We start from the raw sequence: 21,890 nt of genomic DNA on the forward strand, positions 1-21,890 counted from the left end.
GTGTCTTTGTGTGTGTGTGATATGTGTGTCTGTGTGTGAGATATGTTTATGTGTGTGGCTGTGTGTATGTCTTTGTACCTATGTGTGTGTCTGTGTGCCTGTATGTGTGAGTACCTGTGTATGTGTGTCTGTACAGCTGTATATGTGTCTGTGTGCGTGTGTGTGTATAATGTTTGTCTGTGTGTTTCTTTGTGTGTATGTGTCTGTGTGCCTGTGTGTATGTCTGTGTGTATCTGTGTATATGTCTGTATGTCTGTGTGTTTGTCTGTGTGTGTGTGCATGTGTGAGTGATATGTTTATGTCTGTGTGCCTGTGTGTGTGAGTATCTGTGTATGTGCCTGTGTGTGTGATGTCTGTGTGATATATTTATATGTGTGTCTATGTGGCTGTATATGTGTCTGTATGACAGTGTGTGTCTATGTGCATGTGTGATATGTTTATCTGTGTGCATGTGTGTATGACTGTCTGTGTGTGTGATATGTTGGTCTGTGTGCTGGTGTGTCTGTGTGCATGATTTGTGTGTGTCTGTGTGCCCCAGTTTGTGTTTATGTGCCTGTGCTTTGCTCTTCTGGCGCGTGTCTCGTCCTGTGTGATATGTTTGTTTGTGTATGTGTGTGTGTCTGTATGCCTGTGTACGTCTGTGTACCTGTATATGTGTACGTATGAGTGTGATATTTTTGTCTGTCTGTTTGCATTTAACATTTATGATACACCACACAATTTATACTTTTGGAGCATGGCAAGAGAAAGTGAAAATTTGATAGCAAAAGGATAATACTTAAGCAGTCCAAGTTAATTGTAAATTTGGCAGGTTTATTTGTAAATCACAGGGTATACCAGTATTTTGGGGCATTGGATGTATAACTTTACTCAGCCATATTCTATTCACATACATAGCAATGTTTCCCCCTATGGACCATGAGAAGTATTACATCCAATTCATTTATATATGATAAAAGAGAATAATAGGCCTAATTCCACTCATTGAGTAGAAAGCTTAATAAACCTAATGAGACTAGGATGACCTTGAATCATTTATTTCTAGTCATACAAGATCACCAATTAGCAATAATGCATAAGTCATGGTAAAGTTATTCCTAAAAACTATTCTCCATGAATTTAGCAGTGGTGCCACTTCAAGCTTCTGTGTTCTACTCCAAGACGTCACTATTAACTTGATGGTTATTATCATTGCTTTGTATGCAGCACTTTGATGAGAAATGAATGAAACACATAATCTGGGGTTTAAAGAGCAGTACCTGAATGGTCTCCTCCTCCTTCTTGTGCTTTTTCACAGTAAAACATTCTATTACTCTTTCTCTGTTCTTTCTTCTCGTGTCTTGTCCGACCTTCTGACTTGTCACACTTTGCTGGCCCATCTTGCACTGTTTCCTCCCACCCTTGCACTGGGAATTTCTGGTCTGATGTCCCCCATCAGCTGTTGCCTGCTATGATTAATACAGTGCGGGCGGTTCAGCCAGCGATCGTAAGGAAGCGCATCTTCCAGGTACACTCCTTTATTTGCTTGGCATTCTGGCTTATTCACTGACTTGCTTCCCAAAGGTTTTCTTACAGATAAAAGTTTGCTTGGCTTGTGTTTTGTGTTTTTTTTGTTTTTTTTTTTGCTTTTGCTTAATTATTTCTAATAAGAACAATGATATTAAATGGTTTGCATGATAGTGAAATGCAAAATTTTAACTGCTAATGAAAGGGATTATTTAGGACTACTTCACATGGCCATAATAGGACCATTATAGTGTTCTTATTGTATATCAATATGTCAGGAAGTTATTACAGCTGCACTCGCTGTATAGTGAACGGTGACTGTTATCAATCTCTGCACCGCCCCAATGCCTGGAAGCAAGGAGCTTCAGGGAGGATATAACTTCATTTTCTCCCTGTAGCTGCTGCCCATTTAAGCTTGCCAAACAGGATTGATATGCTAATTACCAGCAGATTACCCTATATCTGCAGGTAAATAGCAATTCTGGATGTGTCATAATTCCATTAAGTAACAATAAAATGTCCCCAAAGTTGGAAAACCCTTTTAGTGTTGATGATCTATCCTTAGCTTACATCTTTAATATCAGATATGTGGCGTCTGACTCCCAGCTGATTGAAGGTGCCGCAGCTCCATACATTGTGTAGTGGAAGTGAATGGTACTGCAAGTTCTCTCCTATACAACTGAATAGAAGTGAGCTTGCAGTACCATTCATGGCCACTACACAAAGGCATCCGGCCACTGGTGAATCTTGGCAACTTCAATCTGATTGGTGCAGCTGCTATACAATAAGTCTTCAATATAGTCCCCATTAGAGACATAGAAGATGCAGAATAATTAAACATAGTTTCACACAATGATACAGCCTTCATTTTTTCAACTGCTGCAGTAAATTGAGAGCTGCATTATGATTGGTTGCTAAAGATGCTAAAGACTGATTTTGTTTTAGACAGTTTCTATAAATCTGCCCCGCTTTATACTTTACCACTTTAGTATTAAACTGCTGAGAGATGCTCCAGAAGTGAAGTCATTGCATGACTGTCAGGATCTCCGGATTAACACAGTCATAAGAGGAGGCATAACTCCTTTGTTGTTGACCAGACCATGTGTTAGGACCGAGATGCCTCTAATCAGTCAGTGCTGCAGATTACCATGTTGCCTAGGAAATTTATTGGTGTATATCAATCTGAACTTAAAATATCTTAAGCAGTATGCTAATATGGCTAATAATATCCCTGCATCCCCTAAGTACTGCTTTCACTGATCTCCACAGTAGATGTGCAAAAAAATGTCTAACTGTAACTTGTCCTAAACCAAATAACTTAAAGGGAATCTGTCAGCAGGATTTCACCCCTAAATCTCTTTATATGCGCATATAGCTCTTGCAAAGACAAGTCCAGCAATACCTTTACATGGCCAGTCCATTCCTCCATTACAGGGAAATCATCATTTTAATTGATATGCAAATGAAGCTGAACTGCTTTGGACACTTAGAAGCTTTTCCCCAACCTCTGTCACACCAGCTCTATTCCCCACCCAGCATTGCCTCCTCCTTCTTTACTAACAGCTCCATTTCCTGAAGTCACATTGCATAGAGGCTGTCTGTCAAGCTGGAGGAGGTGGCACTGAACGGGAAGTAGAGCTGGAGTGACAAAGGTCTGGGAAGAGCTTTCATGTGCTGAAAGCACTTTTGCCTCATTTGCATATGAATATTTCTGGGTGAAATCCTGATGACAGATTCCCTTTAAATCTGTCCATAATTAATGTATATGAAGCCCTTCATTACACTACCACAACACGACTATTGAAAAAGACTGTTTCCACTATGGCTAATTGATACTTCACCCACTGCCATTTCTCCGGGTAGTGACATATCGCATGTTAGCCACGCTTTGTCCATGGGAACATTCTGTGATTAGCTGCCATAGTTGTATGATGTGAATGTCTCTCCAGACTTCATGACACTACCCAGGAGTGAGGTAGTGTGGGTGATCCATGATAGTGGCTTGGAAAATACGTAATGAAACTGTCCTGAAGTCAGGGATGTATGATATGGGATATGTTTTATAGTTGCATGTAAATGTAAAGCGATTTAGTATAGATCCGATTGGTCTTTTTCCCATTATAGGCGGTTTTCCATGGAAAACAATGATAGTTTAATGAGGAATGTGCCATTGAAGCATTCTTGTAGCAGCCGCACTCATAATCCCCGTTCTAAACGTAGCACACTACTCGGGCACATTGAGTTTCAGAGCAGAATATTTTTAGATGATATGTCGTCCTTCTAAGAAATCATCAGTCGAACAGCACAGATGCCAAAAGCCTAGTGTCATTATAAAAGGGCCGCAAGTCACAAACGAGTGCATTAAGGATTACACAATTATAATAGATCTAAAGAAAGATTCAGTACTAATGTGGTCCACCAATATGTAGAAGGGCAATACATTGTAGTTTATGCTGATGTTCACAGCTAATATCGCTTTATGTATACTGTATAGTTATTCTTTTTATTCTAGCTATGGTATTCACACACTGCATATTAAAATATATAGGAAATCCCTTGATGATTGATACATACTAACCCTGAAAATAAAGCTTGCTTGTCATGTGATGCCTATATTTCTATGTATGACTGAAGCCTCTTGCCGCCTATTATCCATGGATTGCTGACTGAAGTAAATATTTGTTTGATTTAATTTATTGTTTTTCTCCTTTCATTGTTTTTTTCACCTAGGGTGAACAAGGACAAGCAGGGATGCAAGGCCCACCAGGGCAACCTGGGCCACCTGGACCTCCTGGGCCATCAGGACCTCAAGGAGATCCAGGAATGCCTGGGGTGGCAGGGACACCTGTAAGTTTCATCTCTTCCTTTAGACATCAGGAAGGTTTATCCTACATGTCTGGTTCAGAGCAGCTTTGAGAAGGAACCTGTTCACCCAAAAAGACAGTATAAACTAAGTATAGAAGCCTTATAAAAATTGCATCTATAGTGGACTAATCTCTGCATGGGTTCTGAAACTGAAGTGTGATAAAATATGCTAATTAGGGTGTTTAGTGCACCCTTGGTGTAAATAAAGTGCTCAGTGCACCATTCCACGCACTGGTTTTGCTGCCTTCGCCTACCTCACCAGTGACTGAGTGTTGGCTTGCTTGAACGTTCTTTGCAGACAGTATACACTCCTGGCAAGCCAGTGCTGATAATAACCAGCGATGGAATGCAAAACCACTGGGTGGAATGGTGCCCTGAGCCTCTTGGCCACACTAAGGGTGCACTTAATTGGCTTGTCTAATTAAACTTCAGTCTCTTCAGAATGGAGGCAGTAATTAGTACACTAAGTGCAATTTATAGGGGTTACAACCCCAACAAGGCTGTTCTTGGTTTATAATGTCAGTTTGAGCTGACAGACAATCAGGAATTTTCAGCATTAAGAATATAGGACATGGACAGCACTTTATTGTCAATGGCCCTTAATGCAGTTGCCTGGGAAAGGCCAAAGAGACCTATCAGGAAATGGTGTGGCACAGTAGTTTATTGGTATTCCTGCCACTTTGTTCTAGCAGTTGGGGGTTATAGCCGCCAAAGAATAACATAGTTTAGCAAGATGCATGAATCGAATGTATTCTGTGCACAGCAGAACAGAATATGATGCGACCATAGAAATAAAGGAAAATATCATGTAAACATTCATTGTTTTCTGCATGACATTTCTGCATGGGCGGCACGGTGGCGCAGTGGTTAGTACTGCAGCCTTGCAGCGCTGGGGTCCTGGGTTCAAATCCCACCAAGAGCAACATCTGCAAGGAGTTTGTATGTTCTCCCCATGTTTGCGTGGGTTTCCTCCGGGTTCTCCACTTTCCTCCCACACTCCAAAGACATACTGATAGGGAATCTAGATTGTGAGCCCCAATGGGGAAAGCAACAATAATGTGTGTAAAGCGCTGCAGAATATGTTAGCGCTATATAAAGATTATTATTATGACTAATACTTGGATAATAAATCACAGATCAGTGCTTTTTTGTATCCATTGAACCCACCTGTACATTAAACAGAAATGGGGTAAAATATGGTAAATATTCCTTCTCCTCTTCAGCGTTTTCATTGCTTCTGTCTCTATCAAGACTATCACTATCCAAACACGTGTCAGAGACTGACACCAAAGTTATTTCCTCCACTCTAGACTTAAATACCAGGGAGAGGAAGTAACACTTGACTTGTAATGATCCTGGTCTCAGCAGAAAATAAAACTAAAAAAAGACCCCAGGAGACTTTGAAGTCCCAACATCGGCTATTCCCGGCTGGACAAGAGCAGTTACATGGATTTAAAATTAGTGATCAATTGAGTTTAAATATTTATATCTCTATTTTTCTCTCAGGGAAAAGCAGGAGAGTCGGGTAAACCTGGAAAAGATGGAAAAGTAAGTGTGACTAAAGATTATTATTATTATTCCAAGGATACTATATTTACTTATTGTAATCCAAGTTGCGACAAGCAAGAAGCAGTACTTGCTCATGGAAAGTGTACACTGTACCGAAGGGCATTAGTGTCAGCTCCTGCAAAAGTTGGTTTAATTCAGCTGTCAGCTGAAGACACACCTTGATCACTTTGCATCTTGTCCATGCAGCCCCAGGCTATAAACTGAAATTTCATAGAGCGGTGACACTTCTGAGCTGGATTGAGGTTGAAAAGCTACTGATCTTCTTAAATGTAATTTATTTTTGTACTTTGACAATCAGCGCTACTGCCATAGCATCTAATGCGGTATCTTTCTATATTTACGCTGTCTGATATGATGCAAATAAAATTTACACTGAAATTCAACAGAAAATCTGCACCAATTGTGCAAATTTTGGTGCCTATTTACGTGGATTCCAACAGCTGAAGTTTAAACAAAATCCATGTATGTACCTTCTGCTGCACCCATGCTGAGACATCCCTGGTCCCCCAGAGGGTCAGATGTCAATGCACATCATTGGAAGACGCGATAAGCCAAGACTGCTGGTATTCCAGAGAAGCCTCTTTCTTTGGCAGCAGCAGGCTACGTGCACTTGGCATCGTTTAGACGGCGGCGCACCTGCCGAGTTTTCCTCGGCAAACACATGATTAGAAGGCGCAATAAGCCAAGACTGCCGGTATACCAGAGAAGCCTCTTTCTTTGGCAGCTGCAGAAGAATTAGGCTACGTGCACATGGCATCTTTTAGATGTCGGTGCACCTGCCACGTTTTTCTAGGCAAAGGTGTTTCAGGAAAATGCCAGCAATTGTGTTACTGAAGCGGCTTCACTGGCTGGTTTGCCATCATTCTTGATGTAGCTCAGCCACCGTCCTTTTTTAGCCCTAAACTGTGAAGAATAATGATGTCACGTCTTTTAACCACATCAGGTTTTCCGAACTCAGAACTGGTTAAAAGAAGTGACATGAGAGGGGATATGTGCACAGCAATGTCGTTTGGACATTGCTGTGCATTATGTTCATTTTATGGGTTGCTTTTGTGATGCATTTTCAGGTGGATTCTTTACAGAATCCACCTGAAAAGGACATCATGTGCACATAGCCTTAGAAGGTGAGTATACTGAGATTTTTTTTTTTAAGTATGATTATTTTAAACAAATTTCTCACCCACAAATATTGCATGATTCACAGGTATTTTCTAGCAAGGATTTAATTGCAATTTTTTACTTCCCCACTGAAGTCAATGGGGAAAATCTACAAGAAATCCTTTCTATAGTAGCATTTGGTATGCTGCAGACTTAAAAATTACCACCACAACTTCATTTCTGTGCAGAAAATTTTGACAGCATGTGGAAACTTTTTTAAATCACATCCATTTTGCTACTACTGTATTATGCTGCAGAAATTCTAATCTGTACAAAAATCAATCACAATTCTGACTCATGGGAATGTACCCTTATGTATCAGAGCTGCATTCAAACATCTGCTGATCATCATTGAAAATCTCTACAAAGTTTTTTTTTTGGGACAATTATTTCTTTGGAGAAGGCTTCCCAGACACATAGACTTGGACTTAAATTGTTTTATTATCACAATTTGCATATAACTTCAATGTTTTCCTGTGGGAAAATAGCAAGCAAGAAATAAAAAAACAAGGTAACATTCAAGATTCTTTACGCAGTTTGGAAGGAACCTTTCTGTATTTTTTTTTCTCATGAAGGAGATTGAAGTTGAAATGATCAATTTTCTGCAAATTCCTTTTTTTCCAAATTTACTGTGTTGATATGGAGCCTTCACCTATTTCATATTACTCTAAGGTGCTGAGGATAGAGATGACACTTCCAAAAATGTAAAATCACTGGTGAAAGTTCTGTACAGATATTAAATTAACTAAGAATTTTGGAGAATTTTAGCTCTGAACCCTGCAGAATTTTGAATGGAGCGAGGGCCTATATGCTCACCTAATCTAGCTATCCCTTTAATATATTGCCATCATCATACTATATAGCTGTGTATTTACAATTGCTCATTTTGCCTTTCTATCAAGATAATTCTTCTCTTTTCTCTGTTCTATGTAGAAACAGGAAGTATCTTGTCCCTGCAAAAATCATTCCCCTCTTCAACTTCTGACCCAGCTGCTCCCCCCACCCCTGCCAGGGACTTTAGCAGTGACTCATGACTCATACAGGGAAAATTGATCTCCTGTCTCTACATAGAGCTTAGAAGAATTCAGCTAGTCAGTTTTTAATCACATGATGTCATAGACCTAATGGAAAAAGAGAAGAATTAACTGTGTAGAAGGGCAAAATGAGCAATTGTAAGTACACAGTGCTATATAATATGACGATTGCAATATATTAAGAGGATACAAATTTTGATGCTTCTATAATACATAAACTGCCTAAGGGTGGATTTACACTTTTTACATTTTAAGTATTATATGATTCAGTTTTTTTAGTTAAAATTGTTGAGGGATTGATGGCATGATGCCACTACAGGGCTTTAAATCTATGGGAAACAGCAATATCTGGTTGCTTAACTGAGCAAAGCATGACTGGAATTCATCTTTACTGACATTATTATTGCATTTAGTATTTCTTATCGTGTCTCCTGTTTGTTTTATTCCTAGGGATTACCTGGAACTCCGGGATCGAAGGTAGACACATTTAGTAATTCTAATAATTCTACAGCCGTTAAATAAAAAATGCATAGTTGTTACAACAGCAAAGAGAAAATAGCATTATATTGAGGCTTTTCCTGCCCATCCAGTGCAGAAGTTCTGGCAGTTTCCCTGTTCTTTGTCTATGAGCACACAGCATCTGACTGCCTGGTTAAATGACTGACTACTGCCAATACTTCTCCGCAATGGGTGACATGAATCTAGTATGGGCTCGTTCAGATGAGTGAATAATACGGACACGTACCATCCGAGCAAAAATCAGACCGCATACTTATCAATGTCATTCGATAGGGCTGTTCAGATAATAGTTTCTTCACAAAGACATAGTAAAAAAAAATCCCAGCATGCACTGTCTTCCATATATTGGATGAAACTCACTCATTCAAGTCTATGGGTGCGTAAAAAAAAATTGCATCCGATGCGAATCATCATGTTGCATCCAATTTTTACTGACACAGTGTAATTATTAACCAGGGAAACTTTATCAGATGTATTTAAGGGGTTATTCCCATCTCCAAGATCCTATCCCAATCTGTAGTAGGTGTAATAATTATAATATTAGCAAATACCTCCAATTAGAAATTATTAGAGTTTAGAAATCAGATAACATTTCATTTGATCACCTGTCTCTGGCTTAATATATTTATTTTACTCACTTATATTAATTCCTCAGCGCTTTACATACATTATCGGCACTGTCCCCATTGGGGCTCACAATCTACTTTCCCTATCAGTATGTCTTTAGAGTGTAGGAGGAAACTGGAGAACCCGGAGGAAACCCACGCAAACACAGGGAGAACATACAAACTCCTTGCAGATGTTGTCCTTGGTGGGATTTGAACCCAGGACCCCAGCGCTGCTGACCACTGAGTGGCTGCAGTGGTCGGTCATGTGCTGACCAATTTGCAATATTTTGTTACTCAAGAGTAGGATGGCGCCTTTAATTGTTTATATTTACATTGTATATATATATATATATATATATATATATATATTTTTTTTTTTTTTTTATATTTACCTCCTGACAAGGTAACTCTCTGAAAAGTGATATGCGCTATTACCTGATGTACAAAAATGACTGCACAGCTTAGATGTAAGATAGGACATTATTGAAGTATAGCTGATTCGAAAGCATCAACAGCCTGTCAAATGTTTATTTCCATTTCATTTCCTGAAAAAAGAAAAACACTTGTGGGTTTATTTTTCTTGCAGGGAGAGCCAGGGACTGCAGGAATCCCAGGAAGGAAGGTAAAAAATGACAATATTTCGAACACTTAGCTACAATAAAGGGAGACAAAGGATATAAAAACATTGTACAGAATAAACATTGCATTAATGTCTGGTTTCACAGCTTGTTAGAATGATACTTACAGATCACTATAGCTACAAATCCACCTCCACATGGAATGGAAATTGTCCTTAGTGACTCATTGTTTGAGCATTAGTCAATATATGCAACTTTTTAGGTTTAGAAAAATATAGAAAAATCATCATGCTGTGTAAAAAAAGCACAGTCAGCGTGAGATTTCTATACTGTAATCCACTCACTTTGCTGGAACTGTAAGACACTACGTCTTTTGAGCCACAAATATACACAGTGTCGAAACTGCACTAAATACCCATCGTTGGAAGTTAGCCAAGATTCCAATAGGGGCAGGCATTCAGGATCTTAAATAGCCAACAACCCCACATTGGATTAATAGCAGGAATCTAAAAGCAAAATTTTAACTCCAGAGCTCCCGGCCAGGGCTGGACCACCATTAGCATGATAGCACAAAACTATTGCATAATCATTCAGCGTGGCCCGCGACAAAGACGTGACGTGGCCAGGTGATGGGAGCAGAAACATAGAGGGCGGACACTGACATGAATCTCACAGTTTGGTCTTTTTAGTAAAACATGATATTTTATGCTATATGTAGAAAAGACACAAATAATATACATAGTGTAAATTTATAAATATATTTTGTAACAATAATTATTTACAATCTACCAATCTGTTAAAGAAGGGTTTCCTAATAATGGCATACATTAAAAGAACAGCAAGGTATATTGCTTCATGCATGGCTTTAGGCAATATGTCATTGATGTACTCTGGTAACACTTGTCTTCCGGAATGAGAAAGGACATTAGCAATTTAACACTATTATTACTATACTAGTTCAAGTTGTCCAGGACATTTATTTATAACTACATCTCAGGTTTCCTTTGTCTTTTTTTTAATAATTCTTTCCTGCACAGCCAATATTGAGGCAAACCATGATACAACTTAAAAGGAATCTGTCAGTAGGAACAACCCTCATAAGCTGTCTATATGGGCATGTAGATCATAGGAAGCTGAATAAAATGATACCTTCATACATGTAGATAAGGACACTGTCAATCATTACACATCACACTGGTAATGCTTCGTTTCATTTAAAGAGCATCTGTCAGCAGGTTTTTGATGTCTCATCTGAGACCAGTATAATGTAGGCAAAGAGACCCTGATTCCAATGATGTATCACTTAGCTTACAGGATGCAGCCATTCTGACATAATCAGAGTTCTTAGGTGTAGAATGCAGCACAGCTGAGAAAGCTAACCCCGCCCACACTAGGCTCTCTATGTACTTAGTCTATAGACAGTGTGTTGCTTATCACAGGAGGTGGTGCAGTCAGACTCCCAGTCATATGCACATCAAACCTGGCAATGATAATCTCCTAGTGATGAAACCTTCAGTGTAAGTAAACAGCACACAGCTTAATAAATGACACATCGCTGAATTCAGTGTTTTAACTCCTACCTCATGCTGTCCTCAGATTAGATAGCAAAAGCCTTCTGACAGATGCCCTTTAAAATGAGTTCTAGAGGCAGATTCTTATACAGATCAGTGTCCAGCCAGTCTGGAATAGCTCATTTACATATAAGGAAAACGGGGATTTCTCTGGAATAAGACATCATGGTATTATTTCATCTTTCTATGAGACGGCTTAGAAGGGTTGATCCTACTGACAGATTCCCTTTAAGCTTTGTTCCCACATGCAAAAAAATTGTGTAATTTCCACTGTGCCTTTTTCTTGTGTTTCATGCAGGTATCCACACCAAAATATGCAATAGCAATCATCTTTAATTATTGTGTTTTGTTGCATCTTTATACATTTCCTCTTTTCTTGCCTTTTTTGTTATGGATTTGATAATTTGATTTTTAATGCGATTCTGCATTTAAAAACACAATGGCATTCTTTACATATGGCATATTTTCAAGCTCCATACAGAAAGGAAAAAGGAAACAAGAAAGCATAGCTCCACAGTGTATGGATGTAGCGCTTTAAACATTCCCAATAATGACTACTGTTATAGCTATGTCTACATAGAAAATCATTCCTATTGTGGGAAATGACATGTTTCCATGCCTACCTTGAACACCATGTAATTTTTATAACCATTTTACACTAGACTTTTGCTTTTTTAACTCATACATTTGTAACATCCCTTTTTCTGTCTGTTTTCATCTTCAATAGATTAACCTATGGCAATCACCATAATAACACAATGTCTAGAGTGTGCTGTATTTGGGAAAAACACAAACCCAAACAATGCACCAAACAAGAAGGCAATTCTTCACCATATCACTATTGGCTTTCATTGAACATTCAGTCACAGTTTTTTTAGGAAATAAAAACTTAAGGAAAAAGGCAGTGTATATTTGAAGGTACCCTTATCATATTTATGTCTGCGTCGGTTGTTTTCTTGGAATTAAAAGGACACTGCCATAAGGATAAACCCTTTCAAGTGATAGTATCAAAGCTAGCTGATCTTTAGTGATCCCTTTTGACCTGTTAGTTGTATGAAAGGGGATTATATGTCATGCTCTTTGACTCCTAATGAACTTCCTGGCATTTAGAGTTCGAAAACATTTCATATGATACCAATGAGCATGTTTGGTATAAATTAGGGACTAGACAACTGTTTTCTAATGTTGGCATAATTGCATAATTGGGGTAGTTTGGCATGTGTATTCAGTTATGTATTTGTCCTGTTATTAGGGGGAATTGGGTGAAGCTGGCGTATCGGGCGCACCTGGGCTTCCAGGGTATGCAGGTGCAAAGGTACCAATTAAATAAATAGCTTTGGTGATATATAATAGTGATGTTGTATTTTGCATTTATCTTAATATTACAGATATGTATCTATGAATATGACTACATAGATAATATGATAATATATATTGCAGTATATATAATATATTGCATGTCTCTATAATGGACTATGCCGATTCTCAGCATATTGAATGAGCATAATGTATATTATATACATTATTATTATTTTGTAATGTTATCATTCTAACCACCAATCACATATACAGTCATGGCTGAAAGTGTTGGCACCCTTGAAATTATACCAGAAAATGAAGTATTTCTCCCAGAAAATAATTGCAATTACACATGTTTTGTTATTCCCATGTTTATTTCCTTTGTGCGTATTGGTACAAAAAAAAGAAAAAAAAACAGAGAGAAAAAAAGGCAAATTGGACATAATTTCACACAAAACCCCAAAAATGTGCCGGACAAAATGTTTGGCACCTTTCCAAAATTGTGGCTAAACAACTTTGTTTCAAGCATGTGGTGCTCGTTCAAACTCACTGTAACGGGTCTGGGAGGCGGAACCTCTGAGCAACTTATACAAGGGGGCGGTCCTTGTAAGGAAGCAGGTGGCGACCAGGGAAGACAGGCAGGTAGTCACAGCAGGTGACCGGGACACTCTCTGGGTAAACGGGCAGGAGGTCACGGCAAGTGACCGGGACAGTCTCTGGGTAAACGGGCAGGAGGTCACAGCAAGTGACCGGGGCAGTCTCTGGATGAACGGGCAGGAGGTCACGGCAAGTGACCGGGACAGTCTCTGGGTAAACGGGCAGGAGGTCACAGCAAGTGACCGGGGCAGTCTCTGGTTGAACGGGCAGGAGGTCACGGCAAGTGACCGGGACAGTCTCTGGGTAAAGGGTAGGTACGACCTGTGACGGCTGAGCCTCCAGGTAGGCTAGCAGGCAGATGGCAGATGTGTGCTCCCAGGTGAGCAGGCGAGAGTCTCTGGACTGGCAGGTGGTCACAGCACGTGACGGCGGAGCCTCCAGGTAGGCTAACAGGCAGGTCGCAGATGAGCGCTCCCAGGTGAGCGGGCAAGAGTCTCTGGACTGGCAGGTGGTCACAGCACGTGACGGCGGAGCCTCCAGGTAGGCTAGCAGACAGGTAGCAGATGAGCGCTCCCAGGTGAGCGGGCAAGCTGGTCCATAGACAGACTGACAGATGTCGGAAGGCAGACCGTCGGACCTCAGGCTAGCAAGCAGGTAAGCGGATAACAGGCAGGAATCAGACAGCAAACTGGCAGGAAACTGGCAGGTAACTGGCAGGTAACTGGAAACGGGACCTGAGGGCTGAAACAGAGTAGTGAACAGTGCAACAACATTGCTCGGGCACCTCCATTTTGGAGGAGGTGCCTTATATATGGTGAAGTCCTCCGGCCATTGGCCGGGGACTCCTTAGGACGGCGCGCGCGGCCCCTTTAAGAGGGGGGGAGCGCGCGTGCCCTAAGCACCGTGGCCGGGAAGGAGCGCGCGCTGCCAGCAGAGCGGGAGGAGGGCGCCGGGCTCGGAGCGGAGAGGTGAGGGGAACAGCATCCCTGCCTAGCAGGAGGCAGGGACGCTGACGCTACAGTACCCCCCCTTTAGGCCCCCCCTTTTTTAGGCCAGACAGAAATTTAGCAAGGATGAGAGGGGCATGGATGTTCTCCCGGGGCTCCCACGTTCTCTCCTCAGGACCAAACCCCTTCCAATCTACTAGAAAAAAGGTCTTTCCTCTTACCCTTTTTGTGGCCAGAATGTTCTCTACCTCAAACTCGTTTTCAGCGGAAACCGGAGCAGGAGGCGTACCTGTAGACTTGGAAAAAGAATTAAGTACCACGGGTTTGAGGAGAGATACATGGAAGGAGTTAGGGATCCGCAAGTTGGCCGGGAGTTTCAATTTATAGGCCACCGGGTTGATCTGACTGATGATCTCCAGAGGACCGATGAACCGAGGCCCTAACTTATAGGAAGGAATCTTGAGCCGGACATACTTGGACGAGAGCCAGACCTTATCCCCTGGACGGAATTGAGGAGGATCCAGACGTTTTTTGTCAGCATGTCTTTTCATACGCTCGGACGACTGAAGGAGTGCGGACCGGGTACTCTCCCACATGGAGGAAAATTTGTTAACAAGAGATTCCGCAGCCGGATTATCCACCGAGGTGGAGACGGGAAATGGGATCTGAGGATGCTGACCGAAGACTACAAAAAACGGGGATTTGGAAGAAGATTCGCTCTCGTGATTGTTGTAAGAGAATTCGGCCCATGGCAGGAGATCCACCCAGTCAGAATGGTGGGCATTAACGAAGTGCCGGAGGTAACTGGTCAGGATCTGATTGATCCGCTCCACTGGAGAAGTCCAGGGTGACGTCTAGCAATTTACAAGTGGCTCTCCAGAAACGTGAGGTGAACTGTACCCCACGATCCGACACGATGTGGAGGGGCAGGCCATGAAGACGGAAGATGTGGCGGATAAAGTCTTTAGCCAGCTCGGGTGCAGACGGGAGGCCTGGCAGGGGAATAAAGTGAGCCATCTTGGAAAAGCGGTCAGCGACCACCCAAATGACCATACAACCGGCAGAGACGGGGAGATCAGTTATGAAATCCATAGCTATATGCTGCCAGGGGGCAGCAGGTACAGGAAGCGGAAGGAGGCGACCGGCTGGCAGGTGTCTCGGAACTTTGTTGCGGGCGCAGGACACACAGGCAGAGACAAAGTCTATTACGTCCTTGTGCAGGGTAGGCCACCAGTAGTGCCGGGTAATAAGCTGGAGGGTCTTTTTCTGACCGGCGTGGCCAGCTAGTTTAGACGAATGACCCCAGTGTAGGATCTTCTCCCGATCAGGTACCGATACGAACGTCTTACCGGGAGGGAGACGATTTAGACTCACGGGAGCCACCTGCATTACTCTGGCGGGATCGATGATATGTTTAGGTTCTTCCTCGAGGTCAGACACCAGAAAGGATCGGGACAAGGCGTCCGCTTTGATGTTTTTGTCAGCCGGGCGAAAATGAAGAACAAAATCAAAGCGAGCAAAAAACAAGGACCACCGGGCTTGGCGCGGGTTAAGTCTCTGGGCATGCTGGGGGTAAGCCAAGTTCTTGTGGTCAGTGTAAATTATTACTGGGTGAAGAGCCCCCTCGAGTAGGTAACGCCACTCCTCCAATGCCAGCTTGATGGCCAATAACTCTCGGTCTCCTATGGAATAGTTGCGCTCAGAAGAGGAGAAGAGTTTGGAGAAGAAGCCACAAGTTACCATTCTCCCGGAAGACGATTTTTGGGTAAGTACCGCAATGGCTCCAGAGGAGGAGGCGTCAACTTCCAGGAAGAACTGCTTGTTGCCGTCCGGGCGATGCAGCACCGGGGCGGAAGAGAAGGCCTGTTTTAAAGAAAGAAAGGCCTCCTCTGCTTCGGGCGGCCACTCTCTGGGATTAGTGCCCTTACGGGTGAGCGCGGAAATTGGGGCAGTCCGGTAAGAGAAGTGCGGTATGAAGAGGCGGTAGTAGTTGGCGAAGCCCAGGAACCGCTGAATAGCCTTCAATCCCTCCGGTTGAGGCCATTTCTCGATGGCAGACAGTTTCTCTGGATCCATTCGGAGGCCTGTCTGAGAAATAATGTAGCCCAAAAACGGAAGCGAGGTCTGCTCAAAGAGGCACTTCTCATATTTAGCGAAGAGGTGATTCTGCCTGAGCCTGAGCAGGACCTGACGAACATCCCTCCGGTGAGTCTGGAGATCCGGAGAGAAGACCAAGATGTCGTCCAGGTACACCACTACGCAGGAGTAGAGAAGGTCCCGGAAGATGTCATTGACCAACTCTTGAAAGACGGCAGGAGCGTTACAGAGACCAAAGGGCATTACCAGATATTCATAGTGGCCGTCCCGGGTGTTGAATGCAGTCTTCCATTCATCCCCATGACGGATACGGACCAGGTTGTACGCCCCACGGAGGTCCAGTTTGGTGAAGATTCTAGCCCCCCTCAGACGATCAAATAATTCCGGAATGAGCGGAAGGGGGTACTTATTCTTCACCGTGATCTGGTTAAGGCCTCTATAGTCTATACAGGGACGGAGAGAGCCGTCCTTCTTTTTAACGAAAAAGAAGCCTGCTCCCGCCGGGGAGGTAGATTTCCGGATGAATACCCGGGCCAGATTCTCCTCAATATATTCGGACATCGACCGGGTCTCAGCAGCGGACAATGGGTAAATACGCCCACGGGGAGGCGTAGTACCGGGTAGCAGGTCGATAGGACAGTCGTATGGTCTATGAGGGGGTAATGTCTCTGCCTCCTTTTTATTAAAGACATCAGCAAATGACCAATAAGGAATTGGAAGTCCAGGTAGATTAGTTGGGGTAGGAGAAGGACGGATTGGATGAACGGGAACCAAACAAGTCTTATGGCAGTCCTGTCCCCAGCGAAGGACTTCTCCGGTCTTCCAGTCAAGCACGGGTGCATGTTTCTGGAGCCAAGGTAGGCCTAGTAAGAGGGCGTGAGAGAGTCCAGGCAGAACATGAAAAGAGATGCTCTCAGAATGCAGCATTCCCACCTGCAGAGTAATGGATTCGGTGATGAGTTGGATGGGATGTGGTAAGAGGCCCCCATCCACGGCAGCGACAGATAAGGGTACAGCCAGAGGTTTGGTGGGAATGCGGTGTTTTTCTACCAGGGACTTTGAAATAAGATTCCCGGCTGCTCCAGAGTCAAGTTGGGCTAGTTCGAAATAACGGTTCTCCCCGCAGATAATTGAGACTGACAGCAGCAGAGATGGAGAGGATTTATTCTTGTCTAGGTCGACCTCTCTGAGCGAACCTAGACACAGGCGTTTCCCGACCTCTCCGGGCAGGTACGGATCCGGTGCTCCTTGCTGCCACAGTAGAAGCAGCTCCCCTCGGCACGGCGTAAGTCCTGACGGGTTTTGACCATCTTGGACTAGTCGACCTGCATAGGCTCAGGAGATTGTACCTGGGGAGAAACGGAGGGAGTGACGGGTTTCTGGAAGGTAGGAGCTAGACGTGGAAACCTCCCCACACGGGTGACCTCTTTGGCACGCTCCTGGAACCGTAGGTCAATCCGGGTGGCAAGAGTTATTAAGTCATCGAGAGTGGTAGGAATGTCCCGACCGGCAAGTTCATCTTTAATACGGCCGGACAGACCCTCCCAGAAGACAGATACCAGAGCGTCGTTATCCCAGGCCAGCTCCGAGGCAAGGGTACGGAACCGTATGGCATATTGGCCCACGGTGAGACTTCCCTGACGGAGGCGTAGCAGAGACTATGCGGATGAGGTTTTCCGTCCGGGTTCGTCGAAGACTTTCCGGAAAGCCGTGAGAAAGGCAGGCAAGTCGGACACCAGGGGGTCTCCTCTCTCCCATAGAGGATTTAGCCAAGCCAGTGCCTCCCCCGTGAGATGGGACATGATGAAGGCTACTTTGGCCCGGTCGGAGTTAAACTGGTGAGACAGAAGTTCAAAGTGCAGGGTGCACTGGTTTATGAAGCCCCGAGCCTGAGCGGAGTCGCCTCCGAAGCGAGGAGGTGCAGAAAGCCGGGGTCCGGAGCAGGATACCATGGTGTTGGTGGGCAGCGGCGCTGCCGGGTTGCGAGTCATGACACTAGCGGTGGTTGCTGGTGGAGCAGTCAGTGTGTCCAGGCGGGAGTTGACATTCCGCAGGTGACTCAGGATGGACTCGTGTTGGGACCTCTGACGGGACAGTTCATGACATAGGTCCGAGAGCGAGGGAGCTTGGGTGCCACCGGGTTCCATGGCCCGAGCAAACTGTAACGGGTCTGGGAGGCGGAACCTCTGAGCAACTTATACAAGGGGGCGGTCCTTGTAAGGAAGCGGGTGGCGACCAGGGAAGACAGGCAGGTAGTCACAGCAGGTGACCGGGACACTCTCTGGGTAAACGGGCAGGAGGTCACGGCAAGTGACCGGGACAGTCTCTGGGTAAACGGGCAGGAGGTCACAGCAAGTGACCAGGGCAGTCTCTGGGTGAACGGGCAGGAGGTCACGGCAAGTGACCGGGACAGTCTCTGGGTAAAGGGTAGGTACGACCTGTGACGGCTGAGCCTCCAGGTAGGCTAGCAGGCAGATGGCAGATGTGTGCTCCCAGGTGAGCAGGCGAGAGTCTCTGGACTTGCAGGTGGTCACAGCACGTGACGGCGGAGCCTCCAGGTAGGCTAACAGGCAGGTCGCAGATGAGCGCTCCCAGGTGAGCAGGCAAGAGTCTCTGGACTGGCAGGTGGTCACAGCACGTGACGGCGGAGTCTCCAGGTAGGCTAGCAGACAGGTAGCAGATGAGCGCTCCCAGGTGAGCGGGCAAGCTGGTCCATAGACAGACTGACAGATGTCGGAAGGCAGACCGTCGGACCTCAGGCTAGCAAGCAGGTAAGCGGATAACAGGCAGGAATCAGACAGCAAACTGGCAGGAAACTGGCAGGTAACTGGCAGGTAACTGGAAACGGGACCTGAGGGCTGAAGCAGAGTAGTGAACAGTGCAACAACATTGCTCGGGCACCTCCATGTTGGAGGAGGTGCCTTATATATGGTGAAGTCCATTGGCCGGGGACTCCTTAGGATGGCGCGCGCGGCCCCTTTAAGAGGGGGGGAGCGCGCGCGCCCTAAGCACCGTGGCCGGGAAGGAGCGCGCGCTGCCAGCAGAGCGGGAGGAGGGCGCCGGGCTCGGAGCGGAGAGGTGAGGGGAACAGCGTCCCTGCCTAGCAGGAGGCAGGGACGCCGACGCTACACTCACCTGTGGCAAGTAACAGGTTTGGGCAATATGAAAATCACACCTGAAACCAGATAAAAATGGGAGAAGTTGACTCAGTCTTTGAATTGTGTGCCTGTGTGTTTCACACTACGCATGGAGAACAGAAAGAGGAGAAGAGAACTGTCTGAGGAATTGAGAACCAAAATTGTTGAAAAATATCAACAATCTCAAGGTTACAAGTCCATCTCCAGAGATCTTGATGTTTCTTTGTCCATGTTGTGCAATATAATCAAGATGTTTACAACTCATGTCACTGTAGCTAATCTTTATGGATTTGTATAGCAGAGAAAAATTGATGAAAGGTTGCAATGCAGGATAGTCCAAATGGTGGATAAGCCGCCCCAATGAAGTTCCAAAGAAATTCAAGCTGTCCTGCAGACTCATTGTGCATTAGTGTCAGCACAGACTATCCATCGGCATTTGAAAGAATTGAAACACTATGGCAGGAGAACCAGAAGGACCCCTTCCTGGAAAGCGTCTTGTGGACAGATCAAACCAAGATAGAGCTTTTTGGTAAAGCACATCATTCTTCTGTTTACTGAAAAAGGAATGAGGTCTACAAAGAAAAGAACACAGTACCTATAGTCAAAGTGGAGGTTCAAAGATATTGTATTGACTGTTGACTGTATGTGTAAGGTGCCTCAGCGAGGTAGTTGTGGGCGAGCTGTAGCCCCTGCTCACTCTGGCACCCTACAGACAATACGTGTCCTCTCTCTGATGTGTGGCTGTGTATGTGGTGTTCTCCAGTTACTTCAAACCATCCGATCACGGCTGTCTCCAGGCATTTCTCTTCAGGGACCAGGGCAGCAATAAATTCAGAGGACACGAGGTTCTTAACCATAACTTGGACTTTACTTGGGGAAGAGGAGTATGCACAATATTTACAGGCAGATATAATGGATAAGGCCCGACAGGTTATTATCTCCCTCACAGGCGCTGGCAACATCTTCAGCCCTGGTTCCCTCTTTAAGTGAAGCATCTCTGTGACTCTAATCTCTAGCTCAAGAGACTCTTCTGCAATACCAACAGTGGTCCGGATCCGATATCTCCCCCATGTCTTAGCCTGGAGTCCTATTTATCTTCCTCTGCTACCTGCAGACTAGAAGTGCCCCGGGTCCTCAATACCTCCGTTGAGTTTCTCCGGCCGGCTAACAGGACTCTTGCGTAGGGAGACTTTTGCACTGGTAATCCCACTGTCTGAGGGTATGGAGCTCCCATCTACCCTAGCAGCCACCATATAGTCAGGCTGCTTGTTTGGTTCACTGTCCTAACTCTTACTCCTCATGACTTCCTGCTTCTGGAAACTCAGCAGAGATTTTCCTAATGTGCCCACCCTCTGTGGGCTGTCATCACACAGCATTAACCCCATCACTGTCTGTAACACTGCTGGCAAACTGAACCTGACATCTGCACCCGGGACAGTGTCATCTTGTGGCTGGTTACAAGTACTGCAGCCCACAAGGAATTATGCCAGGAACAAGCTATATAAACACTCAAGGCTTGATCAGGGCACTAAGTTCCTCCTCTACTCTACTGACTGGACCACTGAAGCTAACCCCTTAGTTTGGCCTACCAACAGTTCAGAGAGGTTTAACTACGGGAACACTCCCTTTAACTACTTCAGTGCCAAAGGAAGGCTACGTCCTTCCCCACTATTACATATGCAAGGCATCATGAAATCTGAAGATTACCAAAGGATTTTGGGGCGCAATGTAGGGCCCAGTGTCAGAAAACTGGGTTTGCGTCCTAGGTCATGGGTCTTCCAGCAGGACAATGAACCCAAACATATTTCAAGAAACACCCAGAAATGGATGGAAACAACAAAGCGCTGGAGAGTTCTGAAATTGCAGCAATGAGTCCGGATCTAAATCCCATTGAACACCTGAGATATCTTAAAATTTCTGTTGGGAGAAACCTGGAGACCTGGAGCAGTTTGTAAAAGAAGATTTGTGCAAAATTCCAGTTGAGAGGTGTAAGAAGCTTGTTGATGGTTATAGGAAATGACTGATTGCAGTTATTTATTCTAAAGGATGTGCAACCAAATATTAAATGGGTTTTCCCATGAACAAAAGTTCATTCTAAAAATTGTCTGTGTCTGACCATGTACGGAACATACCACATCTCCTGGGCAGGGGAGGAAGCAAAAGACAATACAATACAGACATTACAGCAAGGGATAACAAATGATTATTTCTTTGAGGTAAAACATTGTTTATAAACAGGCAGGGAAATGTTTTACCTCACAAAAAGAATCAGCTGTGATCCCCTGCGGTCCTGTCTGTATACTCTTTTGCTTCCTTCCCTGCCCAGGAGATGTGGTATGTTTCGTACACGGTCAGACACAGCCATTAGAATGAACTTTTGCTTGTGGGAAAACCCCTTTAAGTTG

At 44.2% G+C, this 21,890-nt stretch overlaps 1 protein-coding gene across 1 annotated transcript in view; it reads left to right on the top strand.

Moving 5' to 3' along the window:
- The window catches only part of LOC141271656 (uncharacterized), a 188,877-nt gene that overhangs the window by 69,326 nt on the left and 97,661 nt on the right, over positions 1–21,890 (top strand). The window contains exons 13-17 of the mRNA XM_073681698.1: positions 4,237–4,353; positions 5,878–5,919; positions 8,583–8,609; positions 9,846–9,881; positions 12,661–12,723. Of these exons, the coding sequence (XP_073537799.1) occupies positions 4,237–4,353; positions 5,878–5,919; positions 8,583–8,609; positions 9,846–9,881; positions 12,661–12,723 (285 nt within the window). The remainder of the gene's footprint in view (positions 1–4,236; positions 4,354–5,877; positions 5,920–8,582; positions 8,610–9,845; positions 9,882–12,660; positions 12,724–21,890) is intronic.

The sequence above is a fragment of the Phyllobates terribilis genome, unplaced genomic scaffold (assembly GCF_046119375.1).
Source record: "Phyllobates terribilis strain yellow unplaced genomic scaffold, ASM4611937v1 Scaffold_5__5_contigs__length_657084704, whole genome shotgun sequence".
Classification (NCBI taxonomy): Eukaryota; Metazoa; Chordata; class Amphibia; order Anura; family Dendrobatidae; genus Phyllobates; species Phyllobates terribilis.